Source organism: Vollenhovia emeryi, unplaced genomic scaffold (genome assembly GCF_000949405.1).
Source record: "Vollenhovia emeryi isolate VEMERY1.0 unplaced genomic scaffold, V.emery_V1.0 DF939137.1, whole genome shotgun sequence".
In the NCBI taxonomy this organism is placed as follows: Eukaryota; Metazoa; Arthropoda; class Insecta; order Hymenoptera; family Formicidae; genus Vollenhovia; species Vollenhovia emeryi.
Window position 1 is genome coordinate 2,336,134 of NW_011967229.1, and position 22,681 is coordinate 2,358,814.

Genomic DNA, 22,681 nt, shown 5'->3' on the forward strand with positions numbered 1-22,681 from the left:
TCGCATACAGCTTTTGGGAATTTTGTAATTTTACAAAGCCTTAATTTTTACATCGCTCGAGCGATTAGAAGGTCGAAAACTTCAAATACCAGTAGCTTTTCCATTAGACTTTTGACCTGAGCGTTTTAAGTATGAAAATGTGCTGCTATGCGGTCCGCAACTTGTCCCGGCGTTATTTTGTGCATAAAAGCTAATAAAAAGATTTAGCAGCGCAAAAACTGTATTGGAATGTATCGGTAAAACAGATGACAAAAGGAAGAGAAGATAAACTGGTGCAGCAAGTTCAGCTAGAAAGAACACTTGTCCCCCGAGCTTCCCCCTCTTGGTATTGCACCTTCCTCGCGCTAAGCGAGCTACGTAACCTCTGCTGACTTATTTATCAATACAGCTAGCGTAGTCTTTCAGCGAGCGTTGAATTAAAAACGCCGAATTAAAGTACACGGGCAAACGAGATTCGCGTCAACGTACACAATGTCCATACTTGCGAGGCGAATATTTTCATCCAGCCGTAACTATAATTTTATCTCTATTCTAGGCGCGAAAGTTGTCGCCTCTACAGCGATACAATGCATTTAGCAACGTGTTTCCGTTTGCAGCCTCGAGGGAATGGCAGTGTTTGCGACCTGTCGTCCGTAATACCTGTCTTCGACGGTGTCGGCTGTCAACTCAATTTCAACAGAGTCCAGAGGAACCCGGTAAATTCACATATTGTGTATCTGTAAATTTAAGGCCCGGTCTACAATGAGTTCGTCGTTAGAAGTCGGAACTGTATGTTGATTCGTTTCCCCTCTGGGTGGAAGAAAAAGGACCAACATGTAGTTGTGACTTCTGACGACTAACAGCTCATTGTAGATCGGGTCTTACATTGTATGCGTCGTCCATAATGCGTAGAGTAAGGAGTAGAAGTGAGGAATCAATTTTATTTCCCACTCCTACTTGAGCTCTTGCGCTTACTCTCGGTGAATCTGAACGCCAGGGTCAGATATTAAAAAAATTATGCCTGTACTTTAGCTTCCTTACGCCAAGAGCCGAAGCTTACGATTCTTTCTTACTCCTTACGCCAGGCTTACTCCACGCTTTGTAGACGACGCATTAGTCTTCGTGTCCGTGATCCTTTGCAATTTTCAGGAGATAAGTTTTAGCATAGCTTTTACAAAACATTCCTCGTTACGAATAAATCTACTCAATCTTCCAGAAAGAAAAGAGGTCGCGGCGTTAGATCCGTTGACACATCCGGATTTCTTCCAAGTGCACAAGCTGTTCACCGTGAAGGACCTGTACGACGCGAGGGTGCACTACGGCCACAAGGAGACCGCACTGAACGAGCATATGGAGACCTTTGTGTTCGGCTCCAGGCTGGGACACTTGATAATCGACCTGGACCAAACGGCGGAATTGTTGAGACAGGCGTTAAACTTCGCCGCCCATATCGCCTTCCGCGGCGGCATTATTTTGTTCATCTCGCGCAATCCTCAGGTCACGCATTTAGTGGACAAAACGGCGAGGGAGTGTAAAGAATTTTCGCATACGAGATACTGGCGGCTCGGGTTGTTCCCGAATTCGCAGAATCAGTTCAAGGCGACCACGCGACTGCCGGACCTGTGTATCTTTCTCAATACCCTCGACACCGTCATGTCCGAGCACGTGGCGGTGAGACACGCGGCGAAGATGTGCATACCCAGCATCGGCATAGTGGACACAAACTGCAATCCGAATCTTATAACGTACCCCGTGCCAGGAAACGACGACTCCCTGTGCGCCATCGAGCTCTACTGTTCGTTGTTCAAAGAAGCTATTCTGAGAGGGAAAAAAACGAGAGAGCGGCTGATTCAATCCGCGGAGTCAACATAAATTCGACAAGTAATTTCATGGCTGAGCAAATATGTATGAAAGTTCATTTAAAAGATGTAGCAAAGTAAAATATACTCGTTTCTTTAATCGAAGAGCAGAACTGTGGGTAGCAGAATGATTTAAACATTCGATTAGGTCATGGAGAAATTTATGTTTAATGAGAAATGTATACTGAATGGTCCCGCGTTAATTTCTTCTCATATCTATTTTATTGTATGTGATGTATATCGTGTAAAAGTTCGCATATAAAGTCAAACGCGATGCAAAAATAATTATTATCATCTTGTCGAATCACTGCCGAAGTCGTGATTAATTTATCTTGCCAGCAGCGTTAGCATCTCGCATTTTCTGCAGGTGTTTCATACCTAAAGTCTTTACCACCCTTTGTAAGAAAAAAAGATTTGAGTAACGTGGTAATATCAAGATTTAGCAAAAGATTCGTTCTTCTTTTCGATTTTATTATTGCGCGTCGAAAGCCCACTTTAGAGACAATTTTTAACAAAATCTAATTTTACGTGTCAAATACATACTGGTATATATTCTAATTCCTGTACTTTCCATAAGACGACAAACAATTCTGTCCCGAATTTCTATCGCGGTTGATAAATTATAAGATCCCAGAGTTTCAGGAAAGAAAGGCTAAACGAATCTTTTGATCTGTGTAATGTACATAGGAAATTTTACGTTAGAAGACATACCATTTGATGACATTTGGAAAACAATAAGCCAGGTATGCGAGTCGTAACGAGGTCGTTGTGGCGATCCATACTTCGTCCAGTTTATTCGCAATTGCGACACCCATTAAGGTTGCACAACGTTCTACGCTAACTTTACTTTTAGACGTATCCGTTGTTACGCCATATTTCTTGAAAGTCACATGTACAGTCAACAATTGCGACATACACTTGTACGAGAAATTTCTTGAATTTGCAAACTAGGATTTTTACGGCACGTACCTCGCCGGACTTCTCCGTAAAACACTCTGCTAGAAAATCAGTTTGTATTGGGCCCGGGCAGACCATCGTCACGTTGATATGCTTATCGGGGTATTCCAAGAAAAACGGCTTGAAGTAACCCTGCGAAAATACAACATCACACATGCGAGAGGAAGTTATGAATGATTGTATTCGACAAAAGGAGAGATTGTACGCTTTGAAGATGTTTACATGCAAGGCGTGTTTGCTGCCGCAGTAGGACGCCGACATCGGTACCGGCAAAATTCCTGCGAGACTCGAGGTATTAACAATTTGACCCCCGTCAGTTTTTAGAAAATGTTTGACTGCCAATCTACTTAAGGATAAGATGGAAAATACATTCAGGTCGAACATTTCTTTATCAACCGCCATCTCGATGTTCTCCCATTTCGCTCTCTGACTGCGGCCGGCATTGTTAACGAGTATGTCCAGCTGAAACGTAGAAAGGCATGTGACCGCCTTCCGATTGGGATATACCAGTAACAAATTATAATAAAAGCGAGGAATATACAGAGAGGTCCGCAATGGAAGGTATACAATGGGATTTTAATTAAGTATGGATTCTTATCGAATTTTATGGATTTAAAAAATGTAGGATACTGGAATGTACCTTTCCGAATTTGTTGACCACGTGCTGAAAAGCCTTCTCGTGCGAGTTAAAGTCGAGTACGTCCATTGGGTAGACTTCCACATCGTCGTCGGTCAAACATTTGTTCACTGGAGGAGGAACATTTATGAAAACTCGTTAATGGTAGTCTACAATATTTATTCTTCAATCTAACTTCAATTCTTTTGTGGCAGAATACCGCTTGCAACAATAGCAAGTTGACTCCGCACATTTTTCGGGTCGTCGAGGGTTACCGCTTGAATAAAAATAATCGACAAGAAGCGATGTAACGCGGAGTGTTTTTTTTTTTTTACTAAAAGTTTACGAAGAACATCGTACCTTCCAAGCAAGTTGTCTTCACCCGTTCTAATGCAACGGCTCTCCGAGCGGACAGGATTAATTTGCAGTTTGCTTTGGCCAGCACGTAAGCTAGATTTTCCCCAATACCAGCGGACGCACCCGTTATCCATACTGTTTTGCCTTTTAACGAGGCTGTGTACATGCAACATGAGCGAAATTAATTCGTTTATTCGTTCGTTTTATTCACTCGATGAATTCGAACGGTTTATAATTTGCGATTTCGGAAGAACCTTCTACTGGTGATGAAAAACATACAGCAAATTATATGTATAATTATACAAATAATGTATGTATATGACTTGTACAGGGTGAATATTAGTGGATCTTCTATGGTAAAAGGTTGGTGCACCATTAATATTAACCCTGTACATAATCTTTATTACATTATTAGTTATTAAATTATTTGGGGTTCATTATACGTTTTTATTATTTATAGTTTTATCATTGAATAACAATAGAAGAAGATTCTCCTTAGCCTGGTGACACAAAATTTATCAGTAGATAAGCAAATGCGAAACTATCACCTGATTAAACTATTTGCATAGCATGTTGTGCATTTTTACGATTCTTTTTATACATAGAGATAACACTGTTGAATATTACTTTCATGTTTAGTTACTTTTACTGAAGAGAGAGAATGCTCCATAACATTATTTATTTGAACCTATATATTCTGTTAGAGATGTTGTATAAATATTGATGTGTATTCTATTCCTGTACATTTTACATATGCATATAGATTCTATATTTATATATGCATAGACTCTACATTCTATTCTGTTAGAGATTATTAAATACTACGTATTCTGTTAGAGATAAATAGAATTTGCTTGAATTTATACTTGTACGTCGAAACGAAACGTCGACCAGAAAAAAGTTCATCGTTAATTTGTAAGCGGATGCAAATAAATGTACACTTACATATGGGTTGGCCGTACTTTTCCTTAAAAGCGAGCAGTATATCACAGTCCAAGAAAGAAGGAAGTATAAGGTAGACTGCATAATAGATTACAAACAGAAGGCTGATGATTATGAATAGATCCATAATTAGTTTCGTATTTCGCGTCCAAAATGACTTCTGCAAATAAATTTACCTAATTTTGCATATGTATTTGTTTGCGCTTTATGAACATAATTCCCACTATTTATGTAAGTTATACGAGGGTGAGTCAAAAATTATCTGCACTTTTCGCTCTACAATTTATTTACACAAAAATAGGGGTTCAATGTGTACACCATTTTTCAACATAGTCTCCTCCCTTGGGAATGCACTTGGTCTAGCCGTCCACAAGCTTGCGTATTCCTTCCGAGAAGAAGATTTTCGGTTGGTCGCAAAGCCACTTTTGCACCGCTTCCTGCAGCCCAGATCTTGCTCCCTCCGATTTTCATCTGTTTGGGCCGCTCAAGGATGCTTTGCGAGGTCGCCAATTTTCTACAGACGTAGACGTGCAGGAAGCGGTGCAAAAGTGGCTTTGCGACCAATCGAAAACCTTCTTCTTGGAAGGAATACGCAAGCTTGTGGACCGCTGGACCAAGTGTATTGCCAAGGGAGGAGACTATGTTGAAAAATGATGTATACATTGAACCCCTATTTTTGTGTAAATAAATTGTAGAACGAAAAGCGCAGATAATTTTTGACTCACCCTCGTACATATAAATTATACATAAAAATACCTATGTAATTTTTATGCAATGATCGAAATTTAATTTGAGGTTTAATTAGATTATTTGATTAAAAATTACATAAGATACGACGTTTCGACTTAGGTATCAGGTCCTTATCAAGTGGTCGAAACGTCGTATCTTATGTAATTTTTAATCAAATATATTGCCAGTTGGATCAACAAAAAGCTCTGTTCTTACTTATTTATCACTGGTGACTTCAAGTATACTCCTCTACTGTTAATTAGATTAATTTAGGGAGAGAAAGTGAATTCTTTTAAAATTATTACAGCTTTCGAAGTCTTTCCATTTAATTTTTATATTTAGCTTTTACTTTATTTTTCTCTAGTTCATTCGACAAAACAATTTTTTTTGTTCTAAATAGCAAAGATGCAGGAAGAAATAGATTTACTGACAAAAATAAAATTTGCATTACAAACCAACCAAGAATTGTACAATTTGCGCATTGAAATAATCAGACTGAATCCTATTTATGTCTGCTCTGATATGTTTTAAGATTCAAAAAGTTGTCTTTCACTTTAACACGAAGTATCTCTCTCGATATTCCTTTCTTTTTGTTTGCAAACGAACGTTTCGTGTCTTTGGAGCGCCGGGTGAAGAAACGCTTCTTTTTGTGCTCTCCTCTGCGTCTTCTGCTCGGGCACAGTAATCCCAGACTGTGAGAATTCTCGCGCACGCACAGTAACGCGAGCCTTTCTAATACAATACGTGCGTAAATAATCATGTGACTACCACGACAGACTCGTGCACACAGGCAACGTGGGTGCTTCTACACTGAAAAAAATTTCTGGTTGAATATGGACGAATCAGATAATTCCTTTAGGATTTACCAGAATTCCTGTAATCCTACAGAAATTCTGGTAAATCCTAAAGGAATTCTGGTAAATCCTAAAGGAATTATCTGATTCGTCCATATTCAACCAGAAATTTTTTTCAGTGTAGAGACTCGTGTAATTATATATTCAATTTTACGTCGATTTTTTTTTATTAAACCTCATCACATAAAGCACTTTATTAAACTTGTACATTAATGCGATAAATGACACATGAGTTGTGGTAAAGACAGAGAAAGAGACATTTTTATGAAATAATAAAGAATTAATAAAATACATTAACCGATTGTAGGAGCTATCCAGCAAATGGCACAACCCAAGCAGAACGAAAAATCACAATATTAAAATGACACCATATATAATGATTATCAAAAGTCATATTTTAATCGTAACAGAAAATTGATGTAATTATGATTTTGAAATTTCGAGGTGCCGTTTGGAATAGTTATTATTATTATTATTATTCATCCGGACGAGACCCCCGGCATAATTATGATTAAATTTCACTTGGTAAGTTCGTTTAATCTCTAAATTATACTATCGTGACAAGAATATTATGTATAATAAGTAAAGCGATTATCGCGAAATCAGTAAGGTATGTAATACTTTGGAGGTTATTTTGATATCGTTTTGATATTATTGTGAATTTTTGTTCGGCTTGGATATATGTGGTAGTGTGATAATGGCCAGTAATGGCGGAACACCTCGTGATCGAAACCGGAAAGGTCAAAGAGCCGACAGAGAGTGGGCACACTGGTTAAATCTCGGTCGGCACCGTCGGCACGGTCGAGACCAGAGTTCAACGCACGACGGAGAGAAAAATTTTCGTGCGCGCCTTCGATATCAGACGACGGGTACGCGTGCGCCAGAAAAAAAGGGAAGGGGGGAGCGAGAAAAAAATAGATGTATACATACAGAAAACGAGATTCCTGCGAGATTCCTGCGAGATCGTATATGATTTACGGAGTACCGTCGGTTTGCACCAACACGTGTATCTCGTTCCTCTGCGCTACTCCTACTTGCCCGAAAACGCTCGAACAACTCCGAAGAGCGAGACCGCGTTCATTGGGAAGCTCTTGAAAACGGTGGTCGATATAGAGGATAGGTGGGAGGAGAGGGAGAGACGCGACGATGCGCAAACTCGAAAAGCGTATAACGACAGGGGTATCAACCTTTCAACTCACTGTTGCTCCAACAGCAACTCCTTCAGCCTTATTTGGGAAAGAATGATACCCCTGGCGAAAATAAAACGTTTCATAAGTGCTTGTATATAGCGTTTGCAGGAGTTCGTTGAGAGTTTAGAAACAGTCGATAGAGAATTTGTAGAGCGGAAATTGCAACGCTGCGGCGTTTAGAAGACGTTTGTATATAGCATTTTTAAACTTAGCGTTGTAGAACTTTTATGAAACGTTATACACAGTATTTTATAAGCGTTCTGAAAGCGTTTAAAACACAACGGCGTTGTGAAAGCATTCTCATAAAGTTTGAAAGCGTATGAACTTTTAAAAAACCTTCATTTAACAGTTATCAACGCTTTATAAAGCTTGTCATTTTCGCCAGGGACGTGCTTGTTGGTATAATAAACTATGACACATATTTGTACATTTACTAAAACAAGCCATAAGACATTTTTCAGAAAAAAAGAGCAAGTTGAGAAAATAGTTCAAATTCAGCATTTGTTGCCTGCCAAGGGGGAAACAAACTCTAGAATTATTATAAGATCCTTCCGAAATTTTCGTGTAATCATAAAGTCAGACGAAATTACATGGAACAATCATCACCAACAATCATTTTGAATTTCCGCGTTATTGTTAGAAATTATGTGTAATCACAATGAAATCTATAATAGAATCATCACGCCTTCATTTACCCAGATAGCCAAACGTGCCGAGAGCAAATTGTGCTTTTTACTAAATTCGCAAAAAATCAGGTAATTATTACGCATGGTTTGATGTCTCGCGCAGCATTAGCAAAACTACAGCGAAATTCGGGCAGGATTTGCGTCACAAAGTATTGTTCCACTTGGAAAGTAACGAGTTATTTATCAACAATTGCGTATCGTGATATGTAGCAAATACGTAGCAAACATCGAGCAAAATGCCATATCGAAGGTTGACATCAGACAGCAGAAATCGAACATGATGCACTGCCACGTGACGACAGTAAAAATGAGGCAAAAACTCGTCACGTGGTCTGATACGTTAAGTACTAATGGCAAATACAGGCAAAAAATCAAGCACGGTTTGCCGTTATGCTATATCAGCAAACACACAACGGCATTGGAACATGATTATCAGGTGCTGAAGGCGATTTTTATAATTAATAGCTCTGTGTGTGCAGAAATCTCACGCGTGTAATCGTCGACGGGTTAGGTCGGATAATGATGTTAAGAACGCGCGTTGTACCCTTATTTGCTGATTTATCACGAGACACGGTAGTGTCTCGCGCCAAGTATAAGCGACTAAGTATAAGCGATATAGGATAAGGATTCTTTCAAAAGGTCATATCCATGTATGAAACCCCACGCAGGCTTTCCCCTAGGAAACTTTTTGTTCCAAAGTTGTACGCGGAAAATGTACCTCCAGTAACACAGTCTAATATTCGATGGTATTTTGGCCAAAAATCTTCTGCGTGTAACTTTGGAACAAAAAGTTTCCGATGGGAAAGCGTACGTGAGGTTTCATACTTGGATATGACATTTCGAAAGAAACAATTTAATATTTGCCGGCGACCCTGAAAATTTTCCTGCGAATTCCGAAAGAACCCTTATTCATTAAGTTCATTAAGATCGGTGAGGGGGTCTTGCGGTTCCCTTGTAAATCCACTTAACGAAATTATATTTTATTACATATTCTAATACTAATGATACTTCATTATTGTTCAGTGCTGACAGTTATCAAAATAATTTGTTTTAGATAAAGCCTCGGATTCTCAGTCTTTCTCAGCCTTATTTGCTAGTAATTATTGTTAAACAAAAAATAGATCTACGCTTCTCCGAAATCGAACGTCAACTGAGTTATTTTGGAAAACTTATGCTCAATTAACGGGATGCAACCGCGACACACGTATCTATACACTCAATACATGTAATTTATCATACGATATTGCTTCCAGTTTCAGAGATATTTAGTATAACAAGCAGTCGTTAATATTATTCCGAGAGATACTTTAAAACAATATGTTGTATCTTTTATACAGAGTATTAGAAATGTTGCTAAAGTCACGCTGATTTTAAAAGTGCGGTATGGTAAAAAGTACGTTTATAAACTTAAAATAAATTTAATACAAATTACATTTAATATATATATATATATATAATTCATACATTTGGTATTAACTTTGTATTCTATTCCTTAAGAGAGATGTGTTTATATATAAATTTATACATAAGTTGAATTGTAATCGGAACAAGTCCGTTACCAATTTAGTATATTTTTGTTTTAACTTTTTAATAAAGTGTTTGTAAGTCTGTGCTTATATCACATTGTTTTCTTATTTCTACTCGCGGAACATAATGGCGCAGTTTTACGGAAAAAATCTTAAACACTATACATCTGTATGAGCCGTTATATCATTTACTTAAAAAAGTATACTTCATATAAATTTATATAAACCTATGTAAGGCAATTACGTGAAATTTCTTAAAAAGTTTTGTAAAAATTATAATTTTCGCGCTTGCTCCATTACAGACAGAGCAAATTGGGATAGGCAATAATTTTAAAAGTTACAAATTATTTATAATTAATGTCTATCTCCTGGACTCTCTTCTTATTCGTTGAAAATACAGATATTCCTGGAATACAGAAATATAATTGTGTCATAAATAAATGTATTTATTTGTAAATTTATATGTACGCGATTTTCTCGTATGAATTCGGTTTGAACCGCTTCGTTGAGAGAAATCAAAGGAAATTAGAGATTGATTGTAAAGTTTAAAATCGATAGCTCACTATCAAGAATGATGCACCGAGAAGCAGACTCTTCAATCTCACGTCTGTGTCTATCGGGAATGTAAGCAGCAGGATGTAATCAACCACCAAGTGATCCCATTGATGCATCAGCGTTGCGATTTGGCGCGATCCATCCAACGATATGATCTAAAAAAAAAAGAAGAAAAACAGTAAACTTGCGTATATAACAAATAAAATATTAAATATAATAAAATTATATAAATTAATGTCGTTAAGTGAAAACTAAATAGAAGCGTAAAATTTTAATATAATCGTATACGTATAATAAAAAATTGCTCATTCTATGCATATCAATACTAGTATGATATTTCTATTGTGAAATAAGCTGTGCGTGTGGACAGTACGTATAAAACTGATGAGACTAAGAAATACAAACAGTTAACAACCAAATAAGGATAACGATACAGTTGCACGCATTTGCTGGTCGATTGCTTGTATATCTTAATCTTACCAGTTTAAAACGTGCTGTTAACACAGTTTGTTTCAGATTTTTTAAATATTTTATAATTTGCACTTTCAGACGCGTCACGTTTTACGCTATTCGTGATAAGTCTAGCCGATTCCACATATACGTGTAACGAGACGTTCTCCCGTGCGGATGATTTGTTTTCACCTGGAACTGCGCTTCCTTGTACATGCAACAGCCGCAAACGTTGGGCCCGTATATGTTGCAGAGTGGCTCGTTCATTCCGTTGTACACGGTGAAGCTCGGTCCCACCAAGCTAAAGTTTTCCTCTACGCTGCCGATGAGACTCGCGCTTTCCACTGTAATTTTCTGCGGAAACATGACAAATGAAAGGATCAAACGGGGAGATGAACACGTCTGTACATTTTGTTTTAAGATCTGGCATGTCGAAGATTAGCCTGTTCCGCTCGCGTTTAAACGTGTTTTTTTTTTCAGTTTAAATGCATTCTCATGCGTCTGAATACGATTTTGTTTATAGATATATTTTTTCTTTGTTTACAGATGTTTTTAATGATCAATTATCGAGACAAATGAGACCATTGCTCTCTCGCCATGAATTGAAATATTATTGTCAAATTAAAATGTAATTGATTCTTTTCTTTGCTGCCAAAAATATCCCTTTTTATTGCACAAATGGATATATAATATGATCGTCAAACATAGTTTATAAGTTATAGGAGTTATTACTAGAGAGAATTACTCCGTTTTAATAAGAAAAATGGGTCATATAGACTCAAATGAAACAGCAAGAGTTAATAATTTAATTGAGTATTGAGTTCAATTTATCGCGCCGATATCATTCTTTGTGAAACGTCAACTGACTGCAGGAACAACGAACGCCTGCATTGTTATCTTTTTCAAGGCGCGGCGAGAAGAATTGAAAGCTCCGAAATAATTCTTAGGCCAAGCGTACTGTCCGTTTAAATCAGGTGAAATGTCTTTAATCGGTGCGACAAAGAAGATTCTGGGGGATTCTGTGACACGTCGACAATTTAGGTGTCAATAAACCTTCTACAATCGTGCTAAATCCGGCGTAATTACGGGAATGTAATATCTATTTTATAGTACAGTTTGTCGTGTCGAGACTCGCCTGTCGTGAGCACGGCACGTGCATCCAGCTGGGATCCTTCCGCATGACGAAAGCAGTTTCGCCACATTGATCCAGCACATTCAGCACGAATCCCTTGTACCAGCCGTACATTCGCGATTGCGTTTCCATCTTAGATTCCATGGCGAGAAACAGCGTTTCCGCGCGCGGCACTTTCACCCTGTACTGAATACCCTTCTCCGTTCTGCCGAGTACTGCCGAGTATTTCGTATAAAAATCGCGTACACGAATATTTCATATTTTATAATATAATTATTAAATATTAGTCCCTTCAAATTGCCAGTACAATACTAAAATCCCAAATTTTGTTCGACCACAGCTGGCCACGTCTGTCAATTTCGCTGTCAATGCAGAACATTTATTGCGAGAAATATTACCTCAGCCCGGGGTTTGAACCTGGACCTCCCCTACACTCTAGGCGGGCGTCTCAATAATTCGACCACCGAGGCATATGATAATATTTCTCGCAATAAGTTTTCTGCATTGACAGAGAAATTAACAAATGTGGCCAGTTGTGGTCGAGTGAAATTTGGAATTTTACTATAATTATTCTCTACTGCATTAAGTCATTAATATTTATAAAATTTAAAATAGAACTAAACTTTTCTGTAGTCTGTATAATATGTAAATGAAATTTAATACTAATAAGGACCTAATTATTCCTGTCAACGATTAATAATTATTTATTAATATCGTACACATAATTATTTAAATATTTAAATATATAACTGTTCCACACACATATACATACATTTAAACACCATTGAATAAATACATATGTATTTATATTAAATATTTTTTATTTAATTAAATTATATATTTATTTATTTAAATATATTAAATATTTCTTCCTCCTTTCTATTGTTTTTAGAGTGAAAAAGTAGCGCATGCTGCGCTAAATACGTACGAGTAGTCAAATCAATAACCTGATGAATTTCCAACTGTTCGACGCCTTCCAGGAACTGTGTGCCGGACATGGCGCTGAACTGCGCCCTGGGCGTCGAGATCCAGTCAACGGTGTTGATGGGAATTGGCCTACGAGGGAATCGATTTCCGTCTTCTGCAAATGCGACGCGACAATTTGTGCGAACAATCGAAAGCTACCACACATCTTCTTGAGTGCACAGGCACTCGTTATCGATTTCATCGCGTTACATAATCCACAGTTAGAGGATGCATAATTATTCTTATTGGGCATATGATTATTTAAAATAACCACTATAGGGTTGATATGTGTACGTATATGTATAATATATGTATAAATAAATTTGATGTATATGTTCTAAATATTTAATATGTTTATACATCGTATTGAACATTTTACACATTAAATTTGATTACATATATTATGTATCAATTTAATAACTATACTATATATGTATAATCATATACATATATACGATTAGACCTTAATTCTATTCTTATTTGTTTTTAACCGTCGCGATTTTCGAGCAAAGTATACGAAAAATGTGACGTAAAAATAGAGGAAAATTACGCAGATGCGTTTGCTCGGCGACGGTCGTAAAGAATATAATCGGAACAAATATGTTTCGCGGATTAGAAATCATTTTCATGACAAACTAAATTTTCAGCCCGAAACTTAAACCGAAGAAGTTTCTAGTAAAGTTGTCTTCGCTTTGACTAATTGTACCACGCAAAAAAAAAATTATATCCCACATTGCGCGCCGTTCTCTCTGTCTGGACCCATTTTGCTTTCCAAACCTCGTTAAAACTCTCGTAGCTCCACTTCCCATTTTTAAATGGCCGTAAATGCGACACGGGAAAAAGGGACAAATGTAAGTTTTATTGAGATCATTCCGTTTTTCGACCACTTCGACGTCGTTTTGTCATTCGCGGGAAATAGCCTATTCACCTGTCGGTTGCATCGTGATGATAGTGGTGTTCGCGTAAACGACCGGCGCGTTCTCCTGCAGCTCCATCGTCTGCGTCGTCGCGCTCGACACCGCTGGTGGACCCGAAAAGCAGAAAGGAGATTTTCATTTCGAATGTTTCACAATTGTCCCTGAATAAGAATCGCGCGCGCGCGAAAGAAAGAGAAGTTTTCCGCGCGATAAAACGCGATATCTCTGCCTGATACCAGTCGCCTGCGGTTGTTGCTCGCCGTTGTTCGCCGACATGTTGAGCTGCTGCGCGTAACTTTGCTCCGCCATCGGTTCCGCTTCCGTGTACCGCATAATCGCTGGATGAAGACCTCGTTCGCGTCTCCGACAGGCAGGAGATAAGGGTCGATCACGCGTAGAGCGAGAGAGAGAGGGACTCGAGATAGAAAGAGAGACTCGATCGATGTCTCCACCTACTTCTATCCTCGACACTTGCTCAGTAAAATAAGGCAATCCGACCCGAGGGGCGGTTGGCGAACCCGCGCTAACCACCGGTCGAAGACTGTCTGAACGTTCGCACTTCAATTTCTATCCGCCTCGTTATCGTCCGATGAATTTATCATTTATCTTTGCGGATAAGCGCTATCTACGCGTAGTTATCGATAACGTCTGTGACAAAAGCGCTGACCTAAACGCGAAGGTCTGCCAATGACGAATGCGTGAGAAATGCAGAAAGCGATTTGTTTTCTCCAGCTTTCCTCGCGTCACTCGCGCCGTTTTATTCGTTATAACATTGATCGCAAGTTATCACATCTTTTGTAATTTTTTAGTCAACAATTGATCAAGTGTTATTTTGTCAGCGCTATTCTTCATTTGCCATTTTGTTTTCAGCGGACACAATTACGTCGGTCAGCAGCGACAATGAAAATGTATAGTCTGCACCAAAACAGTCAATTCTTATTAGTTTCGGCGCTGATAATGAATATGTCGACAGAAATTGAATTTGTTAACTAAATATCGCCGTATTTGTTATCGGCGCCGAAGTTAATAAGAATTGACTGTTTTGATGCAAAATATACATTTTCCTCGTTGGCCAATGCAATTATATCCGCTGAAACGAAAACGACAAGTGAAGAATAACGCAGGCGAAGTAATACTCGACCAATTGCATTAATTAATAAGTTGCGAAATAATAAGATTATGAGTGATCGAGATTACCTGAATGGAAAGACACGTAAGGGAATGACTGGGGAAGAAAAAAATCGGTTTTCGTGATACGTTAATTAAAAGTATCGATAACACTTGCAATATAAGAAATAAAATGTAAGCGAGCACGATGAGCGTTTTCACCAAGATAGCTTGACAATGAAAACAGAGATAACAGGGAAAATGAAGTTCTGCTAGAAAACTGCAGTACGATCTCATTAATCCGGCCAATTAAAAGTCAGACAATATCGGATTAATAGATTTGCCGGATAGCTGGATCGTGTATGGAATATAAGAGATATAAATAAAATATAGTATATAATATATAATAAATAATTAAACTTATATTATGTAATTATAATGTATTAATATTTGGTACGAGACAATTTATTGTTTCGAAAGATAGTTTCACATTTAATAGAGGTTTGTCTCTTTGCAAGAAAATGACCAAAGTAGATTATTCGCCTCATATCATTCGACTGTGATTGGTCAATTTCTGACGTCTTCAAATATTGTAAACGCCGTGGAGGGAGCCGCGGAAGGTCGTGAGAGTAGATAGGAGCCGGATTAGCGAGATTATACTGTATTTGACCGTATAGCTAAGGATACTTCAGAAATAGACTGCAAACAACAAGCCAAAGTACGCAAGTTAAGTTTCAAATAACTAGTTTCAAAATAACTTGCGACTAGCAAAATCTGTTCAAGCAATGCTGCAATTAGTAACTTCTTCATTGCGTGAAGAAATACAGATGTTTTAATAGCGCGTTTGCGAGAGAGAAAACCAAGCAAAACTTAATTGGTGAAAAAAACACTAGGACGCATTTATACACTCGCGTTCGTATAAGATGCAAATCATCCAGTGAAACAACGAGCAGAACAGTGGATTCTTCTCTTTGAAGAATCAGATAAAATACATTTTATTTTTACTTTTTCGAAGAAAATGTTGCGATAGAAAATTCCAGAAATTGCAATTAAAAAATAACTATTTTTCTCACGCAGAGATTCATCCTCGCGTCGATTATATCGCGATTTATCGGACGCCTCATCTACTGTATACACTGCAAAAACAAATGTGTTAAAACAACATGCTTTAAAGCATGTTGTTTTAACACATTTGTTTTTGCAGTGTACGCACGTGTCACAACGCGCGGATTAACATAATTGCTGCATAACCGGCATAATTGCATAGTCATGATGAATCTTGTTACGTTAATCGACACACGTTCCTGATAATAACACAAAAATACGTTTGAAAATTCTCCCATTAGTTTCGTTATAGGATATTCTTTTGTTTTTTTTTTAAGTGTGTGTATTATATTCGCGAGTTCAATTGCGTATCGTAACTGTATTGCAATTGCGAAAGCGGGTGATCCTCGTATTACTCTCGCGAATGAAAAGTTCCCACGCTGTCGAGGAATTATGCACCGGCAGACACCGCATTCCGACGATCGGGCAATTCCGCGATGATCAATACTTCCTGAGTGAAATTCCGAAAACGCCTTTCCTCGCTTGCCCGACCTTTCCCGACTGGTAAATTAATTAACGAGTACACACACACACACACACACACACACACACACACACACACACACACACACATTCTCTCTCTCTTTCTCTCTGTGTCACAATTAATTTTGCAACACGAGTCACCATTCGCGTTCAAATCCCCGAATTTCACGCGATACAAAGCATTCGTTCCGCAAAAATACATTTGCGGAGATGCGTAAAAATGCTTGCGAAAACATCATATACGAATACGCGGACATCGAAGCACGCTGCGCTTGCACGTGAAAAAAAAAAGCAGATAGACTTGACTTTCATCAGGTCGGGGCGACCCGCGCCGATTGATCCCCTCGGTATCTACTCGCGAGATCGTGGGTCGATCGTTCTCCCATAATCCCCTCTAATCGGCGATCTCAATCACCCGCGCGGTCCTCGAGACATGGAAAACAGCGCTAGAGAGACAAATTAATGAAACAGTTGTTTAAATGTCGAACGCGACGCGACGCTCGATCAACCAGGTCCTGTTTTCGCAATTTATCCCGCGGCGGACGGGACCGCCCCGGTAGCGAAAATCAATCGAATATACCTGATCCGGTCCCTTTACCGAGGGTGGCGTTTCGCGCCCCCGAAAGGTCGGCAAACGTTCGTCGCGGGTCGTCCAGTTCGGGAGGACCCGCGAGACGAGGACGGGGGGGGGGGGAAGGGAGGACCGTAGGATTTTCCGGTCGGTGTGTTTTCTCTTACCCCCTGCGCCCCTTTACTTGTTGCTGCTGCTGATGATGCTGTTGCTGCCGCCGCCGCCGCCGCCGCCGCTCGCAGGCAGCGACGAATTCCATGCGCGGTTCTATCGATTCGCCCTCCGTCGGCCTATATAAAAGCCGACGCCATTGGCGGTCCTCCTGGTCGTGAGAGAGCAGGTCGGGATTCCACGCACACCCCCGGGTCACCGTCAGCCGACGACGTTACGACGTACTGAGGTAGAAAAGAAGTAAGGAGAGAACGGGGAACGCTGAACGCTAAACCCGTTTATCCCGGGGACTGTCGCGCGGATGAGAGATTAAATTTAATCAGGTACGTCCCATACGCGAGGCACTCCACCGTGTCACGTCGTATTAATCCATTAAGCTCCGTTAATTAAGTTTCCCACCGTCGTCGATCACGTCCCGACCGTCTACGTTGTCAATCCCGGTACGATCTGCCGACCCTTCCTCGACGTACGTCACGACAGTCCGTCAAGCGTCGAATTATAGCGATATAAGCTGTTCACATTTAAAAAAAATTGTAAGTCCCAACTGTGCGACACGTATAGCCCCCGCGTGTGCGAATCGATCCCGTCGACTCCGCGGTCCGGCCGACTCCGCGATCTCCCAACCCCGCCGACCCCGTTCTCTAGAGAGTCCGCCGAAATTTGTCATGACGCGGCGGCAACGACAGGTTGCCGTTCGCCGATTGCGAAATACACGCGGACGGGCACGCGCGGCTCCGATAAGCACGCGAAATTCGACGGGGTTTCGCGCTGAACGCGGGTACCATCTGGTAACTCGAGCCCGCTTTCGTGTAGCTGGCCCCTCTCGGCTTATCTAAAGCGCGACGCCAGTTCCGTCGACGTTCCGGCGACTCGAGTCCGAAACCAGAGGATCTACAAATCGTTCGCAGATTCGAGAAATTTTTAACGCTGTGATTCGCACAACTGCAATTATTTACGTTTATCGATTCCGAAGGGAAAGAAACGTTCGCTGCGCAATGTAATTTGTGTTCAATTAGTGCCCTCTTTATTACTCCATCACAGTGCTTTCCCCACTTAACTTTAGTCTTCTTAATTAAGAGATAAAAAAGGCTTTTAATTAGAAAATGAAGAGAAAACTGTTTCCACTTTATGACATCTGTCCGTCTTCGCGGTATGTTGTTTTAAATAACTCTGTCTTTCTATTTAATACTCTTCTAGTTTCATTTTAAATTCAACGAGTTTTAATATTAAGTTCAATGAGTTTTTCCATGAATATCGTATTGGATTTACGAAGGGCCGCCGCGCCGATCTCGCCTTGTCTTGACGTTACGTCGCAGATTTCTTCAACACGTCTCCGTTCGTGCGAAGGACTTCATTACCCTGTTAACAAAATCGATATTTAGCTCGGTACACAGTATGCAAAATAGACGTGGTCAATATATCTATATATTTTTATTACGATGTGCAATACAGTACACGTTTGCCGGCCCAGGTGTCAAACGGAACTGAATTAAAGATCTTACTTTTCCAAACCGGTTTAATCTCTTCATGGCCGAATTATAATGTTTCGTTTATTATTATTATTAGACGAAGTTCCTTATTACGAGATAGGCACCTAATATGAGATAGCGGAGTTTCCGCTAAATTAATAGGCATCGTCTGTTGACTTTGTCATGAATTTATTGCCCTTGTAGGTTTTCAATTACTTTTCCAGCTTGTCTCTTCGCGCGGTATTGTACACGCAACTACGTTTCTGCCAATTAGTTTGAGCACAAATGGCATCGCCACGGTGGATGCTACCGCTGCTGATCCTGGGAACCGGCGCGGTCGCGCTGGTTCCCGCGGCCCGGCAATTCCATGACGAGCTCCCCAGGAGCAATAACGCCGTGCGGAAGCAGAGGTCCCTGGACGCGGCGGACTCGCCGGAGTATTACAACGACCTGCACTCGTTCAAGTATCACGGCGGCGACACCGATCGCAAGTTCGATCGCGACTTCGACGAGGACGACGAGGAGATCGAGTTCCTGCCTAGCGGTAAGGTTTTTCCCTGTTTTCAGACTCCAAGGGAAGAAGAGTTAACCTTCCTGATATATACACCCTAGCGGGAACTTCGGCAGGCTTGGCTGTCTAAAAATTACCTGAAGTGTCCAAAACGATTCTAATCTTTCCTAAGTAAACTTTTGACTTCTTTAAGTAAACTCTTAGATCTGAAAGATTACTTTTAAAAAGTTCAATTTTATTTAAAGTAAATTTTCCCAGGGGATATTCCCTGTTAGATCGTTGTGTGTCATTTTAGACTTTCGCGTTGTATTGGATCCTCGTACTGTTAGTGGTCAATCATCTTTGTCGTGGTTTCAGATAATGGTCAGCTGGAAACAGTGGGAGAGGGTCTCCAGGGCTTGAACAATAAGTTACTCGAAAGGGCGCTGCTCGATTATTTGGAGACTGTACCTGAACAGGTAAATTCCTGATCACTATAAAATGAAGAAGATTGATGACAACAGAGACAAATGTTTCATTTCTTGACCAAGCTAGACTTCGTATTTTGACCTTAGCTTTACTTAACTTGACTAGCGGGAACATTTCGGTTGCTCTCGATGGCACAGGAAAACGGTATGAACAGAAGATTCGAAAAGACAAAGACTAATGATTTCTCTCTCTAAATGCTTATAACTTTTATATATGCAATTAATAAGAAATAATAAATTATAATTATATAACTTATAAATAACCAAATATCCTTATATTGAATTACGTAATTACACATTTATTTTAAATAACGTAAACAATCATAAAAATTTCTCGACAAAATCGTGACAAAGTCATTTTCTACGAGGAGGCAAAAATGATGGAAAAGTTTTCTCTCCGGAAAAGAGGGGCGGCTTCAATATTTTGCTGACCGTAATATCAGTCCCTTTCAACCGTATAAAAATCGAAGGCAGAGCAGAAACGACGAGCAAGATGGCATAGAGATTCCCAATAAACTGACGTCGCGATGATGATTGCTTGCAGGAAGAACCGGTGGCCTCGATCTTTCGCGAGCGCGAGCGAAGTGGCAGCCGCAAACGGGGCGGCGCCGGCAGCGATCGGCTGAACCGGGACGACAAAGATCTGACGAAGTTGTTCGTGGAGGAGCTGCAGGACGGTTTTCCGTACGGTGCGCTCGTCGAGGTGGACGACGATGACTATTTAACCGATTTACAATCACTTTACGACAGATACAGAGCTGGTAGAGGGAACAAAGTATATGAGTAAGTTCGATGATCCCTTCGACCCACTAAAGGTCACAGCTGTGATGTACAAAGAGCAAGGAGTTTGGAGTTTTATTGATTTTATGAATATAGTAATGTAATCTTTCGATAAGATTTAGACCTGATTTAAATGCACTTATTGACGGTGCGTTTAAAGAAAGATTATTTATATATCATTTTGTTCGTGTGATACAATTTTCGTCCTGAAAATGGGGTATATCGGGAGAGGAAGATTTAAGGGTGTAATGTTCGCTCGATAGAACGGCAGGACCAATGTCCTGGGGCGAGCTGCTTAGCAAGGGCCCCTTGAGGAGCGAGATGAAGGACGGCAGCGACGAGGAGTTCGTGGATCGCGATCAGGATCAGGGCATCCTGTACTTGCCCGCGGAACGTAGGAACGTGAACGGTCGATTTCCCATCGGCCGCGAGTTCGGCAGCTATCGCAAACTGGCAAAGCGCTATCCGATCGCTAAGAGAAGCCCCAGGCCGACCCAAACCAAATTAAAGGCCACGGATCCTAAGGTAACGCGACAAACAAGACGACAGCGCGGCGCTGTTTGCTCTATTATCGAACTTTCACATTTCGACCGCGCGCAGTGAGCACGTTATCAAGTTTTACACGGTTCGAGGAACCGAACGTCAACGTGGAACGTGGTAGCGACGTCGAGTGACGCGTATTTTTTGTTTTAAGGTTGCTCAAGACCTAGGAGCCCTATTCGGCACGCAGTTCACGGATTCGCACAATCACACTCACAAGTCCGATCACGAACACGAACACGATCACAACCACGATCACGATCACGAACGCAAGCACGAACCCGATCAGAACCACGATCACAAGCACGAATCCAATCAGAGTCACGAGCACGAGCACGATTATAAAGTCAAGACGGAGGCGCCGAAAATGACGCCGTCCCCGAAGGGCCAAAAGGAAAACGTCACGAAGACGGGCAAGTCGAAACTGATCCAGGTGAGGAAGAAGAGCGTCGACTGGTCGCAATACTTCGGCATCGACCGGAGGAAGAAGAAGGCCACCTTCACGGCCGGACAGGGCACGCAGAAACAGGACGACGAGTGGATGCTGCAGCGCTACTACGAGGTATGCGATTAGTAAAATTTTGATAAAAATGGTGATAAAATTAGAAAAATTATTTCTTATCCGAAATATCTCTCATTGACAGAATATGGCTGAAAATTTGAAGCAAAATGACGAGAATGAGCAGAAAGATAAACTCGAGCAGATGGACACGAAATTGAAATATATCAAGGACTTGATTATCGAGGAAGCTATGAGATACGCTACTTCGGAGGACGAAGCGGATCTGCAGAAGGTAAGTTTTCTCTATGCACTTTCATAGTAACTTTATGCGAGTCAGGCGCAGTTCGTCATTTTCTGGTTAACTGTTAACCAGAGGTTAGTCGACTCTCCATTCCTTTTTGCTTCCTCATAGAGGAAGCTTTGTTTTCATCCGAAAATTTTTTTCCAGTTTTCAATGCCAATGGGTTTAGAATGTTTTAAAACCTCAAAAAAATACACTTATTTAAAAATGTCTGTGTGTGTGTGTGTGTGCGCGCGCGCAATAATTGTTCGCGCTCTCACCTCCGCAATTTTTGAGATATCGCCTTCTACTTTGGCATATTTATTGAGTGTGATTAAAAGATGGCTGGTATTGTATTTGAGGATAATCGGTGCAAGGGTTCAGTTTATACATACATATACAGTATATTTAGGTTGAAATTCCTGAATAACTTTTTAAATATCCAAGATATTTTTAATTTTAAAGGAGCAAATTGGAAATTTGCAAAATGCAACATCAGCATTTTGGCAAGTTGTCTATTCATTTTTTTTTAATTTTAAAGGTGCAAATTGGAAATTTGCACATTGCTTCCTCAACATCTGGACTTTGTTTTGTATTTTAAAGGTGCAAATTTTAAATTTGCAAAACGCAGCATCAACATTTTGCAAGTTGTTTTTTATTTATAAGGTGCAAATTGGAAATTTGCAAAATGCAACATTAACATTTTGGTAAGTTGTCTATTCAAATTTGGCTTCCTCATAGAGGAAGCTTTGTGAGTTAATGTGCAAATTAAAAATTTGGACATTGCTCATTCTAACTTGTAAAAATGCAAATTGGAAATTTGGACATTACTTCGTCATCATGAAGGCAAGTGATTATTAAAAATTTGGGCAACCTCATAGAAGAGGCTTTATGAGTTAAGGTGCATTTTGAAAATTGCTTACTCCAGAATTTTTATTTGCACACAAAGCTTTCTCTATGAGAAAGCCATCTCATAGAAAG

The 22,681-nt window shown here is 40.0% G+C and overlaps 5 protein-coding genes across 7 annotated transcripts in view; 2 read left to right on the forward strand and 3 right to left on the reverse strand.

The window, feature by feature from the left end:
• The first annotated feature begins 188 nt into the window (after window positions 1-188).
• On the forward strand, window positions 189-1,943 carry LOC105567500 (28S ribosomal protein S2, mitochondrial). Its single transcript, XM_012022413.1, has 3 exons — window positions 189-508; window positions 597-695; window positions 1,196-1,943. Exons 1-3 carry the CDS (start codon window positions 472-474, stop codon window positions 1,849-1,851), a joined length of 792 nt encoding a protein of 263 aa, XP_011877803.1. The 5' UTR covers window positions 189-471; the 3' UTR covers window positions 1,852-1,943.
• Window positions 1,944-2,040: 97 nt separating this feature from the next.
• LOC105567501 (dehydrogenase/reductase SDR family member 7) lies at window positions 2,041-7,346 on the reverse strand. Of its 2 annotated transcripts, none has more exons than XM_012022414.1 (8): window positions 7,224-7,346; window positions 4,714-4,870; window positions 3,772-3,924; window positions 3,436-3,542; window positions 3,018-3,257; window positions 2,808-2,927; window positions 2,550-2,716; window positions 2,041-2,233 (listed from the first exon to the last, which is right to left on the reverse strand). In XM_012022414.1, the coding sequence occupies exons 2-8, from the start codon at window positions 4,835-4,837 to the stop codon at window positions 2,161-2,163; spliced, it is 984 nt and encodes a 327-aa protein (XP_011877804.1). In that variant the 5' UTR covers window positions 4,838-4,870; window positions 7,224-7,346; the 3' UTR covers window positions 2,041-2,160. The 2 variants fall into 2 exon arrangements, with proteins under 2 accessions (XP_011877804.1, XP_011877805.1); XM_012022415.1 differs by lacking the exon at window positions 7,224-7,346 and adding an exon at window positions 5,899-5,983.
• A 2,227-nt stretch (window positions 7,347-9,573) lies between these two features.
• Window positions 9,574-14,290, reverse strand: LOC105567502 (phospholipid scramblase 1-like). Its single transcript, XM_012022416.1, has 7 exons — window positions 13,952-14,290; window positions 13,727-13,819; window positions 12,761-12,913; window positions 11,836-12,047; window positions 10,893-11,054; window positions 10,259-10,405; window positions 9,574-10,101 (listed from the first exon to the last, which is right to left on the reverse strand). The coding sequence occupies exons 1-7, from the start codon at window positions 14,046-14,048 to the stop codon at window positions 10,057-10,059; spliced, it is 909 nt and encodes a 302-aa protein (XP_011877806.1). The 5' UTR covers window positions 14,049-14,290; the 3' UTR covers window positions 9,574-10,056.
• A 2,999-nt stretch (window positions 14,291-17,289) lies between these two features.
• The window catches only part of LOC105567504 (stress response protein NST1), a 9,749-nt gene continuing 4,357 nt past the window's right edge, over window positions 17,290-22,681 (forward strand). The window contains exons 1-7 of one of the 2 annotated variants that reach the window (XM_012022419.1): window positions 17,290-17,474; window positions 18,845-19,164; window positions 19,489-19,589; window positions 20,143-20,381; window positions 20,642-20,903; window positions 21,073-21,480; window positions 21,563-21,712. In XM_012022419.1, the coding sequence (XP_011877809.1) occupies window positions 18,906-19,164; window positions 19,489-19,589; window positions 20,143-20,381; window positions 20,642-20,903; window positions 21,073-21,480; window positions 21,563-21,712 (1,419 nt within the window). In that variant the 5' untranslated portion in view covers window positions 17,290-17,474; window positions 18,845-18,905. The remainder of the gene's footprint in view (window positions 17,475-18,844; window positions 19,165-19,488; window positions 19,590-20,142; window positions 20,382-20,641; window positions 20,904-21,072; window positions 21,481-21,562; window positions 21,713-22,681) is intronic. The other variant, XM_012022418.1, reaches the window with a different exon arrangement.
• Window positions 18,158-22,681, reverse strand: part of LOC105567503 — an 11,471-nt gene continuing 6,947 nt past the window's right edge. The window contains exon 3 of the mRNA XM_012022417.1: window positions 18,158-18,510. Within this exon, the coding sequence (XP_011877807.1) occupies window positions 18,457-18,510 (54 nt within the window). The 3' untranslated portion in view covers window positions 18,158-18,456. The remainder of the gene's footprint in view (window positions 18,511-22,681) is intronic.

What these genes read in the sequence shown, in the direction of transcription:
- LOC105567500 (XM_012022413.1), top strand. Translation starts at nt 472, where the DNA reads ATGTCCATACTTGCGAGGCGAATATTTTCATCCAGCC. An exon ending in GCGAATATTTTCATCCAGCC is followed by an intron (nt 509 to 596) that starts GTAACTATAATT and finishes TTCCGTTTGCAG; the next exon opens with CCTCGAGGGAATGGCAGTGT. An exon ending in ACAGAGTCCAGAGGAACCCG is followed by an intron (nt 696 to 1,195) that starts GTAAATTCACAT and finishes TCAATCTTCCAG; the next exon opens with AAAGAAAAGAGGTCGCGGCG.
- LOC105567502 (XM_012022416.1), bottom strand. Translation starts at nt 14,048, where the DNA reads ATGCGGTACACGGAAGCGGAACCGATGGCGGAGCAAAGTTACGCGCAG. An exon ending in GCAACAACCGCAGGCGACTG is followed by an intron (nt 13,820 to 13,951) that starts GTATCAGGCAGA and finishes CGGGTCCACCAG; the next exon opens with CGGTGTCGAGCGCGACGACG. An exon ending in ACAAGGAAGCGCAGTTCCAG is followed by an intron (nt 10,406 to 10,892) that starts GTGAAAACAAAT and finishes TTTTTTTTTTAG; the next exon opens with ATCATATCGTTGGATGGATC.
- LOC105567501 (XM_012022414.1), bottom strand. Translation starts at nt 4,837, where the DNA reads ATGGATCTATTCATAATCATCAGCCTTCTGTTTGTAATCTATTATGCA. An exon ending in AAAGTACGGCCAACCCATAT is followed by an intron (nt 3,925 to 4,713) that starts GTAAGTGTACAT and finishes GCATGTACACAG; the next exon opens with CCTCGTTAAAAGGCAAAACA. An exon ending in GCAGCAAACACGCCTTGCAT is followed by an intron (nt 2,928 to 3,017) that starts GTAAACATCTTC and finishes GTATTTTCGCAG; the next exon opens with GGTTACTTCAAGCCGTTTTT.